Source organism: Hippocampus bargibanti, linkage group LG20 (assembly GCF_051943395.1).
Source record: "Hippocampus bargibanti isolate YZ-2025 linkage group LG20, ASM5194339v1, whole genome shotgun sequence".
NCBI lineage: Eukaryota > Metazoa > Chordata > Actinopteri > Syngnathiformes > Syngnathidae > Hippocampus > Hippocampus bargibanti.
Window position 1 is genome coordinate 100,305 of NC_142753.1, and position 15,963 is coordinate 116,267.

The 15,963-nt window shown below is 41.8% G+C and overlaps 1 protein-coding gene across 1 annotated transcript in view; it reads right to left on the minus strand.

The window, feature by feature from the left end:
- The window catches only part of gabbr1b (gamma-aminobutyric acid type B receptor subunit 1b), a 235,593-nt gene that overhangs the window by 77,021 nt on the left and 142,609 nt on the right, over window positions 1–15,963 (minus strand). Inside the window, exons 13-14 of the mRNA XM_089023383.1 lie at window positions 595–840; window positions 368–431 (exon numbers count right to left, since the gene is read on the minus strand). Of these exons, the coding sequence (XP_088879509.1) occupies window positions 368–431; window positions 595–840 (310 nt within the window). The remainder of the gene's footprint in view (window positions 1–367; window positions 432–594; window positions 841–15,963) is intronic.

The following is a 15,963-nucleotide window of genomic DNA, read 5'->3' on the forward strand; positions in this document are numbered from 1 at the left end:
TAAAAGGCTCCCAAACGCAAAATGGTCATCGGCACAGCAACATTCAAAAAAGCAAAAACTATATTCAAAGAAAGCGGATGTGGAAAACTAGTGCGCCAGGCACGGTGGCGGTGTTCAACAGTATGGTTTGGTGTTCTTCTGCCAAAAACTAGTCCACCACTCTGTGTGTTTCCCGAAAACACGTTTGTATGCCAAGATTACATTCTCACGAATTTAATGCTCGCAAGGCGAACAGTTTGTAAGCTAAAATGAGGTATCACTGTATTTTTTTTCGACTTTATATTCACAGTTTGATGGTGCAAGAAATGACCTTGTAATTGTAATGAATTCCATTTTCAGTCCGTAGCAGTAACAAGCCGTGCCATACCTTGGAGCTGCTCAATTAGAGTCCAGGCCATCCGAGAACCTTGGGCATCAAATATGACATGGCCCTGAAAGAGACATGCAGAATATTAATGTTTTAACACCCCTCTCTGTGCATTGCACTTTCACCTCTGGTTTTCTTCATCCGTCGAATAATATCTCATTCCTGATCCCTCTCACGCTCCCTGCACCTCATCATGGATGGATTTTTTTTTTCTTTTCTGTACTCACCGAAACTCCTTCGAAGGAGCTGGTGTTGAGGGCACGGTAGATTTCAGCCGTGACATCTCGGTTGTTGTAATTGAAATCCTCTAGGCGACGACCCTTGGCCTTCAGAGGTCCTACGGTTTTGTTGAGAGCCAGAGCGAGAGCCCACACAGCGTCGTAAGCTAGGGGAGCTTCCTGAAAACCGCCGGTCTCCTCTGAGTTTTTCCCACCGAGCTTTGACATCAGTTGGTCAAGAAATTCCTGAGAGGTCTTGAAATAAAGGGAAACACGTGAGCTTTAGTTATTTTTGAGTTGTGTCTGCCCCTCAGAGGCCTGCTACAACGTTTCATCGCTTTATCAACTTATTACATGTAAGTGTTACAAAATTAATGCGAAATCTCAGTCTTTCTGAGGGCCACATCAAATTATATGGTGGGCCATATCTGGCCCATGGGAACTTGAATTTGACACGAGTAGATTCGGGTTTGTCGTCACATTTTTGGGTGATTCTAAATAAATTTCGTGTTGATTTGTTTGATTGAATCTACACAGTCAGTCAAATGAGCACAGAACACTTCAATTGAAATGATTAGCTCGAGAAATATTATACTTTGTATACAATGAATGTAGAAAATAAACGCATCAACGCATATAAACGGCTGCACACACACGCCTACACACACACACGCCCGCCCGCCCGCACGCACGCACGCACACACACACACACACACACACACACACACACACACACACACACACACACACACACGCGCGCACACGCGCACACACACGCGCACACACACACGCACACACACGACACACACATATATATACATATACAGTAAAGAGGCACTAGACAGTTCTATTTGGGTTTTCAGAATCAGAAAGCCTTAAATAGTCCCACAAAATTTGCAGTGAAAATTTGCAGTCCACAGCAGCAATTTGAAAGGGGGTAAAAAGATAAAAAAACAAAGTATTCTCAGATAATACAAATGTCAGAGGACTGTGGTGGATACTAAAACTGTGCAAAAATGTTTCATAATAGAAATGTCGGAGTGTGTAATGTTGCTCCGGATAAATACAGAGGGTTGTGTCAGGAAGGGCATCCGACGTAAAAGCTTGGCCAAAACAAAAACGCGGATCAAACCTCTAAAGATGGCGGACACTGATTTGCTGTGGCGACCCCGTCAAGGGAAAAGCCCAAAGGACAAGAAGAAGAAGATACAGTAAAGTCTCGTTATATCGATGTTCTCGGGAGTCGGAAAACATATCAATATAACCGGACTATCGATATATCCGATCCTGCGGCATGTAAATTTTCTCCTTGCATTCATAGAAATAGTATCGTAATAAGCAGTATTGTCGATATAACCGATATCCATATAACCAGACTTTACTACATATATATTTTTTTTTTTTCTCAAAAAGATTTCTGGAACGGATTATGGTCAAAAACCCAGGTTTGACTGTACCATCTATTGAGTGACAAAAACAGAGCAACTGTTGATTGTCATTTAATTTTCAGTCAAGTTTTATTTGCTACTTTAGGAGTATCAATAGTGTTGTACAGACATGTCTGAAAGGAACAGGAGGCAAAGAATCTGAATGAAATGAACCATTCCTTTTTTTTTCTCCCCAGCACATTTGACATAATACAAGCGACCGATCATATAATTACTCAGCATACAAAGCCTTTTATTACCTCACATAGCCAGGCCAACAATTTTTATCCTCTGATTGGTGAGTTCAACATTTGACCCCATAATTTCGGTTTATTGCCAAACTGCATCGAGACCAGCTCGTTTGCGTTTGACGTGAATAAATAAAGAGCAAATGGTAAAGGTTGGCACTGGATTTTAAGATTTTAAGCGCACTCGTACATCCGCTGTCACGGGCTACTGCTCGGTCGCCCTTCGCTGGCCTGCGCCATTGCGCTCTTACTGTGCCGCACTTATCAGTGCTGCAGCACGTTTCTGTTCAGCATCAACTTCCCGATACTCGGTGAAATTATCGCATCGATCACAAATAAATATTAACGTTGTGAACCGGTGGTTTGAAACCGTGACAGCGACCAGTCACTTTATGGATTATTTATGATTTTGTCAGATTTATATGAAGGTATGCAATAAGGTCTACTGGTTAGACCTTCGCAGTGCCAGAGGTGCATGGTTGGATTCCGACTCTAACTTTCCATTGTGAGGTTCTTCTCCGTGGGTTTTCTCCTGGTACTCCGGTTTCCTCCCACACGCATGGAAGGTTAACTCATTCACTGTCAGACGTGAAAAAATGTGTCCATCCAGTGTCAGGGTTTTTGTCATTTTCACTCAAATTGGAGGACCCATAGAATACTGAGTTTTAGGACTACATAAACATTTTATGTAGCGTAAGAAACCTCAAACTCTCTTTTTTCATCAGAAAAATAAAGTTAATTCCTAAGTTATATGGGGTTGGAGTTATATGAGCTTGAAATGAGGGCGGCTGTACAATCTGAAGGCAAATGCTGCCCTTTCGTGGGAGGAAAAAAACATTGCCAGATTTTCAATTCTCGAATAAATTCGCAAATGGCAGTGAATGAGTTAATGGAACACTCTAAATCACAGGTGTCAAAGTTAAGGCCCAAATCGGGCTTGCCACATTATTTTATTCGAGCTGCCAAAGCAAATCAAGCATGTCAAGTTCCGTCATGCTTGCAAAAGTTGAAACAAAATTTCAAATTGTCCCATGTAAACCACAATCACAGTTGTTACTTGTGACTTCCAATTTGAAAACTAGTTATTCATTCATTTGTTGTGCACATCGTATGGAATATGTGGAGGGGATGAAACATTCTAATGGCTTCCCCAAATTCATAATGGCCCCCAACAGGAAACACTAACTACAATGTGGCCCACGGCAACAAATGACTTTGACACCCTTCCTCTAAATTGTCCCTTGGTGTGAGTTGAGCACGTATGGTTGTTTTTCTATGTACTGTATGCCCTGCCATTGGTAGCCAGTTTATCCCTCATGAGGGATACACTGATTATAACATGGGTGGAAAGATGGTGTGCAATAATTTAGTAACTTTACAAGAACTCCAGATTGGGAATATTCATTCAAGCCGCACTATTTATTCATTTATTTAAGTATATCTCATGCTATCCTATGTTAAGATTGTAGGAATCTGTTTCATTCTTGAATAAAAAATGAAAGCGCACCACAGAGAATGATTGCATGAATGATTTAATAGGGTGGATTTCAAACTGTGTCTGTGAAGGCACTGCTCTTAGCTATCATCAACACATAACACCAGTCATTATTCATGACTTTAGGACCACTGGCTGTTTTACTTTTAGCTGAATGATCAGTGGAACATTTCTTAAGGGCAGTGTGTGAATTCATTGCTCGTGTAAAAAAGATTTGGATGATGTTGTTTTGGTGAAGTTGTACTGTGCAGGGTATATAAAAGTGCAAATGAGAATCACAATTTCGGGATTCGTATGTGTGTATGTATGTATGTATGTATGTGTGTGTGTGTGTGTGTGTGTGTGTGTGTGTGTGTGTGTATGTATGTATGTATGTATGTATGTATGTATGTATGTATGTATGTATGTATGCATGCATGCATGCTCGGACCTACAGTAAGGACAGCCTCTTCCCCCAAGCCATTGACTCTTTAAACAGTCACCCAAATGGTACTGTATAGTGCCGCTTTGCAATTTATTTGATGATGATATTAGTGCAGCGTGTTGTACCGGAAACAAATTCCTTGTGTGTTCTACATACTTGGCAATAAAGATGATTCTGATTCTGATCTGACAATTTAGCAAACATGGATTGAATGAAAGTACAAAAACAAAATACATGAGCTGCTGGAAAGGCGGCCACTCTCAAGTTGTGAAATGAAATTTCACAACTTTGTTTGCTTTCGCGGGCCGAATGAAATGATGTGGCGGGCCAGATTTGGCCACCAGTGCTTTAGATTCTCATTGAGTGGGTAGTTCGCAGTTTTGTCTTCTTATTTCCACTCCGTACCTGTTGCATTTATTTCCTCGGTCTTTTGAATTACTTTTCTTCAGTACTGTATATAGAAAATGGCTGCAAAGCAGTTATTTCATAAGAAATCTGTTTGTCTAAATTGCACTGTCAAGATAAAAGACCACAAAAAGTGGTCAGCCTTTTTTTTTGAGTCTGGTCACGAAAACAGTCGTTCAGTTTTCCCGCTGCGATTATATCATTACACTAAATCAGGCTGGCTGTCAGCACAGAACGAAATGCGGCACAAGGCTAGAGACAAAGTGACCCTTGCAGCATCTTTGCACGCCCTTAGGAAGGTGTGGATTTCTTGCATCGTCACTTTGGTCATCATCCAGGTTCATCGCACACAGTACCAGCCGTGTAACAAATAACGTAAAATATCCATTTCACATACGACACCATCAATTGGTTCCCCGAAAAACCACAATAAAAACACTTCTTTGCTTTCATTCAACCTCAAAGCTTTTGCAAAATCAATTCCGTTGTGAAATTTCTACTCCGGCACAGTCGGTCGGCTCTTCTGAAACCCATTATTGGGGGGGGGGGGGAGTTATAGCCTTCATTTCATGCAGTCTCGTCTCAGGCAGAGCAGAAACTTCACATGCCAGATGGTTGGTTTCATAAGGGCTTGTTTCACATATCCATCTGAGAAAGTTCTGGTGTAAACTGCTTGGAAAATGGCCGACATTATAAAAACATAGCCAGTCCGTTTTGTACTTTTGAGAAATGTGTAAATGTGTAATCGTGTATTGCTTATATATACAGTCATACCTCAGCTTACGAACTTAATTGGTTCTCAGAAAGGGTGTAAGGTGAAAAGTGTGTTTTCCAAACATCAATTTCCCATAGGAAACCATAAGAAATGAGAATAATCAGTTTCCAGGTCCCCATAAAATATAATCTTCTACAAAATAAGCATTAAAACTGCACAGAATATACCTTATTTTATGTAAAATAAATGTGCTATATTTAAACTCCCCGTAACAGAAAGTGTTGAGTCAAATATTTTATTGTAATTTTATTATTTTTTTCTCTTCTCTTTTCTTTCTTTGTTTCCATTTTATTATATGATAAAAATGGTTACACCATTGTATTATTAAGTACATCCTTACATGTTGTGTATTACTCACCTAGTTTTGGTCATTTTAAGATGGAACTCCATTGATACCTCGGTTTACGAACCCCTTGGCTTATGACCTTTTTGGTTTACGAACTTTAAATTTATGAAAATTTTACCTTAGCATGCAAACTTTTTTCGGGATACACACGGAGCTGCCTAAATGAGTGATGTGTCATTTGCGAACGAGCCCGTTCTTCTAGCAACAAAATGGCAGCCAACTGTTTTTCTCCTCTATTCCCAACCCCCAGTCTTCGGTTAAAGCCACGTGATTGGTCAAGAACGGAGCAGTGAGGGGAGGTGGTTGAAACATTAAAGAGACAGGCAGACGACAGAGAAAGAGTGAGAAAATGGATTTCATGCTGATGAAACCGGCCACTCCATTCCATTCAGCCATCAACAACAATCACAAAGGTAAATAAAACGACTTAATTATACAGTACAGATTATTTCTTTAATTCTAATAGCATAGCACATTTATTATAAATAAAATAAGGTATATTTTGTGTAGTTTTAAGGCTTAGAAAATGAGAAAGTAGAAAATTATGTTTTATGGGGACCTGGAAACGGATTATTCTCATTTTAATGGTTTCCTATGGGAAATTAATTTTTGGGATACACACTTTTCACCTTAAACACTCTGTCGAGGAACCAATTACATTTGTAAGCCAAGGTACCATTGTACTCCAGAGTACTAATGGATGTAGAAGTGAGTTGTATGCTTTTTTTTCTTTTCATTGACTATATGGACCTGTAATGTAGCCACAAGGGGGCACAAGCCAGTGTCTTATTGTCCTGGTCCCAAACCCGGATAAATACAGAGGGTTGTGTCAGGAAGGGCATCCGACGTAACATTTTTTGCCAAAACAAATATGCGAATCAAACCTCTGAATCCCATACCGGATCGGTCGAGGCCCGGTTAACAACGCCCGCCATTGGTACTGTTGACCTTCAAGGTGCCAGTGGAAAATGGACTACTGTTGGTCGAAGAAGGAGAGGAGGGAGGAGGGAGGTATGCCCGGAGGAAAAGAGACAAATGGAACGCCAAGAGTATACAACGAAGAGTAGGAACTTTGAATGTAGGAACAATGACAGGTAAAGGTCGAGAGCTGGTTGACATGATGCAGAGAAGGAAGGTAGACATACTGTGTGTCCAGGAGACCTGGTGGAACTGGAGCAAGGCTAGAAGCTTAGGGTCAGGGTTGAAGTTGTTCTATCACGGTGATGACAGAAAGAGAAATGGAGTTGGGCTTATCTTAAAAGAGGAGTTTGTTAGGAATGTATTAGAAGTAAAAAGAGTATCAGATAGAATGATGAGTCTGAAGCTAGAAATTGAAGGCGTGATGTTCAATGTTGTTTGTGGGTATGCCCCACAAGTAGGATGCGAGCTGGCGGAGAAGGAGACATTTTGGTTGGACTTTGATGAAGTCATACAGAACATCCCGAGAAGTGAGAGGGTTGTCATTGGTGGAGACTTCAATGGACATGTTGGCGCAGGAAACAAAGGTGATGAGGAGGTGATGGGCAGGTTATGTACTGGTAAATGTACTGTTGTTAAAGTTCAATATACAGTAAACAGCACTACATTGTATTGTATTCCCTTTAGTGTAGCGCCATCTCGTGGATGCACAATGGCACCATAACCACTATTGTAGCTTTTATTCCATGCACCTATAAGAAAAACAGTTTTAAAATAGGCCATTCATAGTTCTAAGCACCTTTAGTGTGGATAATATAGTACAGTATACTATAGAGGAAGGGTGTCAAAGTCATTCTTTGCCGCGGGCCACATTGTAGTTATGGTTTCCTCTCGAGGGCCGTTATGAATTTGGGGAAGCCAGTAGAATGTTTAATCCCCCTCTACGTATTACATATAGAGCGTACAACAAATTAATGAATAGCTAGTTTCCAAATCTGAAGTCAAGAATAATGACTGTTACTGTGGTTTATATCCAAAAATATGAAATTTTGGTTAGGATTTTAGCTAGCATCATGGAATTTCACCAGTTTGATTTGCTTTCGCGGGCCAAAAAAAATGATGTAGCGGGCCGGATTTGGCCCCCCGGCCTTTACTTTGACACCTGTGCTGTAGAGACTCCATTCAATTACTTCCTTTCATATTTGCTGTAGAGTTTAGACCAAAGGTGTAAAACTCATTTTTTGCCGCATTGCCGTTACGGTTTCCTCTCGGGGGACACTATGAATGTGGGGAAGCCATTAGAATGTTTCATCCCCTCCACATATTTCATATAGAGTGCACAACAAATTAATGAATAGTATAAATAATAATAATAATAACAATAATAATAATAATAATAATAATAATAATAATAATAATAATAATAATAAATCTTCTTCTTTTCCTTTCGGCTTTTCCCTATAAGGGGTCACCACAGCAAATCAGTGTCCTCCATCTTTAGAGGTTTGATCCGCATGTAATAATAATAATAATAATAATAATAATAATAATAATAATAATAATAATAATAATAATAATAATAATAATACATTTTGGTTGGACTTTGATGAAGTCATACAGAACATTCCGAGAAGTGAGAGGGTTGTCATTGGTGGAGACTTCAATGGACATGTTGGCGCAGGAAACAAAGGTGATGAGGAGGTGATGGGCAGGTTTGGACTCCAGATGAGGAACGCTGAAGGACACATGGTGGTTGACTTTGCTAAGAGAATGCAAATGGCTATTGTGAATACTTTCTTTCAGAAGAGACAGGATCATAGGGTGACCTATAAGAGTGGAGGCAGAAGTACACAGGTAGACTACATTTTGTGTCAACGGCGCCATCTAAAGGAAATCAGTGGCTGCGAAGTAGTGGTTGGTGAGAGTGTAGCCAGACAGCATAGGTTGGTGGTGTGTAGGATGACGCTGGCAGTGAGGAAGATGAAGAAACCAAAGGCTGAAGTGAGGACAAAATGGTGGAAGTTGAAAAAGGAAGAGTGTTGCATGACATTTAGGAAGGAGGTAAGACAAGCACTGGGTGGGCAAGAGGTCCTTCAGATGACTGGCAAACTAGAGCGAACATAATCAGAGACGCAGGTCGGAAAGTACTTGGTGTATCGAGTGGAAGAAAGGTAGATAAGGAGACTTGGTGGTGGAACGGGGAGGTGCAGGAGTGTATACAGAGAAAGAGGTTAGCAAAGAAGAAGTGGAACAGTGAGAGGACGGATGAGAGTAGACAGCAGTGCAAGGAGATGCAGCGCACGGTTAAAGTAAAGGTGGTAAAGGCCAAACAAGAGGCCTATGACGACTTAAATGCTCGGCTGGACAGCAAGGAAGGTGAGACTGATCTTTACAGGCTGGCGAGACAGAGAGACAAAGACGGGAAGGACCTGCAGGTGCCAGTAGTGTGATGGCAAGATGGAAAGAGTACTTTGAAGAATTGATGAATGAGGAAAATGAGGAGGAACAAAGAGTAGAAGACGTGACTGTTGTGGACCAAGACGTAGCAAACATTAGCAAGGATGAAGTGAGGAGGGCGCTGAAGAGGATGAAGGGGGCCCTGATGATTTGCCAATCAAGGTATGGAAGTGTCTTGGAGAGGTGGTGGTGGTGTTCCTGACTGGGTTATTCAACAAGATCTTAGATGGTGAACAGATGCCTGAAGAATGGAGACGAAGTGTACTCGTGCCCATTTTTAAGAACAAAGGAGATGTGCAGAGTTGTACTAACTACAGAGGAATAAAGTTGATGAGCCATACAATGAAATTCTGGGAAAGAGTAGTTGAAGCTAGACTAAGAGCAGAAGTGAACATTTGTGAGCAGCAGTATGGCTTCATGCCAAAAAAAGAGTACGACAGATGCAGTGTTTGTTTTAAGAATGCTGATAGAGAAGTACAGAGAAGGTCAGAAGGAATTGCATTGTGTCTTTGAAGATCTGGAGAAAGCGTACGACAGGGTGCCCAGAGAAGAGCTGTGGCATTGCATGAGGAAGTCTGGAGTGACGGAAAAGTATGTCAGAGCGGTGCAAGACATGTATCATGACTGTAAGACAGTTGTGAGGTGTGCTGTTGGTGTGACGGAGGAATTCAAGTTGGAGGTGGGACTCCACCAGGGGTCAGCTCTGAGCCCCTTCTTGTTTGCTATGGTGATGGACAGGTTGACAGACGATGTTAGACAAGAATCTCCTTGGGCCGTAATGTTTGCAGATGACATTGTGATCTGTAGCGAGAACAGGGAACAGGTGGCGGAGAAACTTGAGGTGTGGAGATATGCCCTGGAAAGGAGGAGCAAGACGGAATATATGTGTGTGAATGAGAGGGATCCAAGTGCAAGAGTGATGCTACAGGGAGAAGAGATAAAGAAGGTGGAGGATTTTAAGTACTCGAGGTCAACTGTCCAGAGCAATGGAGAGTGTGGAAAAGAGGTGAAGAAGCGTGTCCAGGCAGGCTGGAGCAGCTGGAGAAAAATGTCAGGTGTGATGTGTGATAGAAGGGGTTCAGCTAGGATGAAAGGAAAAGTGTATAAAACCGTGGTGAGACCAGCCATGATGTTTGGACTGGAGACAGTGCCACTGAAGAAAAGACAGGAAGCAGAGCTGGAGGTAGCAGAGCTGAAGATGTTGAGGTTTTCTTTGGGAGTGACCAGGTTGGATAGGATCAGGAAGGAGTACATTAGAGGGACAACTCATATTAGAGGCTTTGGAAAGAAAGTCTGACTGAGATGGTTTGGACATGTCCAGAGGAGAGACAGTGACTATATCGGGAGAAGGATGCTGAGTCTTGAACTGCCAGGCAGGAGACCGAGAGGAAGACCCAAGAGGAGGTTTATGGATGTGGTCAAAGAGGACATAAAGGTAGCTGGTGTGAGAGAAGAGGATGCACAAAACCAGGATAGATGGAGGACATTGATTCGCTGTGGCGACCCCTGAGGGGAAAAGCCGAAAGGAAAAGAAGAAGAAGAAGATGGACATGTGAAATCATAATGAACTTTAAATTGAAAAACATAATAATAAAAATATTTTTTTGCTTCATATTAATGCATTAAGATATTTAATGAACCTCGGAGGAGGTTTGAGATAATTTTGTTACATTTTGTAAAATGTTTTTTTTTAAAGTACAAAATGTGTGCTTGGACTGAAGCCATCATTCGTTTGATGTAGTAATTTCCTTTCTTTTAAAAGAATCAAATGAAGCCATGAATGAAAAAAAGAAAATGTTTGTGATGATGGGATAAAGGTTTTCAATTTTGGTGGGTAATTTGAAAAGAAAAAGCGTTCCAAAACTTCCCCCTCGCTCACAATTGAAATTGTGTCATTTTACACAACGATACACACCGTTGATTTCATTGGTGTCGATTGACTACACAAGGCAATTTTGCTAGCTGTGCTAGCACAAGTCCATCACTGATTGTGTGTTTGTCATTTGTTAGAGTGAGTGAACTTGACACTAAGGGCCTACTTTTTGGGGATGGTTCGAAATGTTCGCAGTCTTTTGTGATCGCCCGCAGCATTCCAACCAACGGCGTACGCAATCAGTTTGAGTGGAATTTAACAAACCCCTCTGTGGGATCTTTGTAAATCAGAGTCCATATAAAAACAATTAAAGTGAGTGGCCATTCTGTCAATTTAATTTTTTTATGTCTGGTAATCCTGATTTATCCACTTTTTCTTTTTTAGTAATCTGGGTCATTTTGAGGCCTTATCACGCATGACATGAGTGGGTTCAGTGAACGCTGGCGCGTGTGGCTGCCGCTGCTCACCCACAGGGAGGCTTGTCCTGTGACTGAAGTGGCCTTAAGTGTTTTGAAATGACATGTATTATTATTATTATTATTAATAGATAGCTAGCTTGATAAATAGCTAGCCAGCCAGTCAGTTAGATAGCTAATAGACAGAAAATAGCTAGATAGATAGATAGCCAGCTAGTTAGTTAGATAGCTAATAGACAGCAAATCGCTAGCAAGCTAGATAGCCAGCTAGTTAGGTAGCTAATTTACAGAAAATAGCTAGATAGCTAGATAGCCAGGTAGTTAGATATATAGCTAATAGACAGCCAGATAGATAGCCAGCCAGCTAGTTAGTTAGCTAATAGACAGCAAATAGATAGCTAGGGTCAGTTCAGCTGCATTTGCTTTCAACATTTAGCTTGTAGTAGACGTGCACATTCCACCATGACGTCCCTGATCCACTGCTGAAAAGGATGCTTCGATCCTCTCCTCTTTCATCTAGACCTGCTTCATGTCACAAAGAGGGTACAGCAAGTGCTGAAGAATGAATGACTCTGTGTCATTGTGTTGTCATATTATTTGTTATTTAGTTGTGTTTTTTTTTTTTACTTCAAGATGGTGACGCGAGAGTGGCTGCCTTTCCAGCAGCTCCTGTATTTTGTTTTTCTACTTCTTTCTTTCCTTTACCCTTCCTTTCATAACGTTGCTGCTGTGTTACTTCCGGGTAGAGTGAACGCTGGCGCGAATGGCTGCCGCTACTCACCCGCACACAAAAAAAAGTTCTTATCCCGTGACTGTGAAGTGTCCTTGAGAGTTTTTAAAGGCGCTGAGAAATTATTATTATTATTATTATTATTATTATTATTATTATTATTATTATGACTCTGGGCAGGTGAGATGGCTGGCTTTGGTCAAGAGAGAAAATAGAAGTCAAGCTATGCCCCCTTTTGCCATTAGAAAAAAAATCAAGATGAGTCATCTGTATTTATAAAATAGTGACATGATTTCTTCAGTTGTGAACGCTCATGACGTTGATTCAAAACGTTGTCTTTCTATCGCGGCAGACAACATCTTTCACTTCTAGATAATTAATAAGAACCGTAAATGAGGCAATGTGGCTTTTGGTAAATATTGCAAAATGAAATATCTCTTAAAATTGGTTCTCAAGTCAAAAAGTCAAAGTCAGCAAATACGATTTGTAAATTTCTCCACTGCAAGACTAATAAAGGCAAATCCAATCCAATCCAATCCAATCCATATCATCTCCCTTTCTTAATTGAATTGTTTACTTTTAACAAATGTCCCATCATCTCATCTCATTTTCCGTAGCGCTTGTTCCTCATTAGGGTCGCGGGGGTTGCTGGAGCCTATCTCAGCTGTCTTCGGGCACGAGGCGGAGAACATGCAAACTCCACACAGGGAGGCCGGACCGGAACGCGAACCGGCGACCTCTGCACTGTGAAGCCGGTGTGCTAACCACTCGACTACCGGGCCGCCTTTTAACAAATGTAATTAATTTAATTATGTCAGTAATTAGCAAACTTAAACTTGAATAAAGTATTGCTAACTTTTGCAACAATAAATGAAACATTCACATGAAACATTCACATCTTTTTTTTTCACCATGATCACTTAGAAAAACATGTTAAATGGTTTCAATCAGTCTCTCGGGTGGTTCTGGATCCGTTAAAACTATATCATTGTGTGGCGAAGGCTTTGGAGTGTTAGTCCATCCATCCCAAAGTACCTTCCACAGAACTCCACGAGGGACACGGTCAAACGCTTTCTCCAAGTCCACAAAACACATGGAGAGTGGTTGGGCGAATTCCCATGCGCCCACAAGGACCCTGCTAAGGGTGTAGAGCTGGTCCACTGTTCCGCGGCCGGGACGAAAACCACACTGTTCCTCCTCAATCTGAGGCTCGACTTTCCGACGGACCCGTCCCTCTAGGACCCCTGAATAGACCCTGAATAGACCTCCGGTCCCCCTTTTGAAAAAGGGGGACCGGGGGGTGTGTATTACGGAGGTGAAAAAGTCTTCGAAGTACTCTGCCCACCGGTTCACGACGTCTCGAGTCGAAGTCATCAGCGCCCCACTCTCACTGTACACAGCGTTAGTGGTGCACTGCTTTCCCCTCCTGAGACGCCGGATGGCGGACCAGAATTTCCTCGAAGCGGTCCGGAAGTCGGCTTCCACAGCCTCACCGAACTCTTCCCATGCCCGTGTTTTTGCCTCGGCGACCACCGGGGCTGCATTCCGCTTGGCTAGTCGATACGAGTCAGCTGTCTCAGGAGTCCCACAGGCTATATAGGCCCGATAGGACTCCTTCTTCAGCTTTACGGCATCCCTTACTACTGGTGTCCGCCAGCGAGTACGGGGATTGCCGCCACGACAGGCACCAACCACCTTACGGCCGCAACTCTGATTTGCCGCCTCAGCAAGGGAGGTACGGAACATGGTCCATTCGGACTCAATGTCCCCCACCTCCCCCGGGACATGTGTATAGTTCTGCCGGAGGTGGGAGTTGAAACTCCTTCTGACACGTTTGGATCTTCCAGGTCGGACCTGCATCTTCCCCCACCAACGGAGCGTACTTACCACCAGGTGGTGATCAGTTGACAGCTCCGCCCCTCTCTTCACTCGAATGTCCAAAACATGAGGCCGCAAATCCGATGATACAACTATAAAGTCAATCATCGAACTGCGACCAAGGGTGTCCTGGTGCCACATGCACATATGGATACCCCTATGTTTGAATAAAGTGTTTGTTATAGACAATCCGTGTTGAGCACAGAAGTCTAATTAAAAGATGGCGCCCCCCTGTGTGGCTGCCTCCACAGCAGCTCTTTCCCTTTCTTGTCTACTTTTTCACTTCTTTACTTTTCCGTTTTTGTTTTGCCTGACATTCCTGACTAACGATTGGCCTATTACACCCACTCCCCCCGGTATCACCTCATCAGCATAACGACCCTCATCAGCATTGCGAAAGTTGCCTAACCTGTTTTGCCTGAGCAGGCTATTGTATGAACGATCCAAATTGAACCTCACACCACCAGACCGGTTTAATGAAGGATTTTGTTGTTTTATAAGAATCGCCTCTTTTACCCCCCTTTCAAACCATCTATGTTCTTTCGCTAAGATTTTAACCTCATTGTCGTCAAATGAGTGGTTAGTAGCTTTTAGGTGCAAATGTACTGCCGATTGGGGTCCACTAGTATTATCCCTGCGATGTTGATAAAGTCTTTTTTTGAGAATTTGTTGAGTCTCCCCAATGTACTGCTCTTTACAATTTTCATTCTTACAATGTATGGAATAAACTACATTACTTTGTTTTTCATTTGGTAGCCTATCTTTTGGATGCACTAATTTTTGCCTTAACGTGTTTATCGGTTTGAAATAAGTAGGAATTTTATGTTGCCAAAGGACTCTTTGTAATTTTTCAGAAACTCCTGCAATGTACGGTACTGCTACTCCTCTCCTTTTAGAATCTTGAGAATTATTGGTTTCGTTCGCTATTCTTTCTTTCTGACATTTGTTGAATGACCACTGAGGGTACCCACAGTTAGTGAGTGCTCTCCTGATATGTTTAGACTCCTTTTCTCTACCTTCAGTGCTAGTTGGTATTAGTTTAGCCCTATGCTGGAGGGTTCTGATAACTCCTAGTTTATGTTGTAAAGGGTGGTTAGAGTCAAAAAGTAAGTATTGGTCAGTGTGCGTAGCCTTCCTAAAGACTTCTGTTTTTAGCGCTCTGTCCTCTTTTATAATTACTTTACAATCCAAGAAGGCTAGTTGGTTCTCTTGAATGTCCTCACGAGTAAATTTAATGTTGAAGTCTACAGAGTTGAGATGATCTGTGAAGGATTGAATTTCTTGTTTCTTAATTATGACAAAAGTATCGTCCACATATCTAAACCAGTGTCTAGGTTCTATTTTCTCTCTTGACCAAAGCCAGCCATCTCACCTGCCCAGAGTCATAATAATAATAATAATAATAATAATAATAATAATAATAATAATAATAATAATTTCTCAGCGCCTTTAAAAACTCTCAAGGACACTTCACAGTCACGGGATAAGAACTTTTTTTTGTGTGCGGGTGAGTAGCGGCAGCCATTCGCGCCAGCGTTCACTCTACCCGGAAGTAACACAGCAGCAACATTATGAAAGGAAGGGTAAAGGATAGCTAGATAGCCAGGTAGTTAGATATATAGCTAATAGACAGCCAGATAGCTAATATATATATAGCTAATAGACAGCCAGATAGATAGCCAGCCAGCTAGTTAGTTAGCTAATAGACAGCAAATAGATAGCTAGGGTCAGTTCAGCTGCATTTGCTTTCAACATTTAGCTTGTAGTAGACGTGCACATTCCACCATGACGTCCCTGATCCACTGCTGAAAAGGATGCTTCGATCCTCTCCTCTTTCATCTAGACCTGCTTCATGTCACAAAGAGGGTACAGCAAGTGCTGAAGAATGAATGACTCTGTGTCATTGTGTTGTCATATTATTTGTTATTTAGTTGTGGTTTTTTTTTTTACTTCAAGATGGTGACGCGAGAGTGGCTGCCTTTCCAG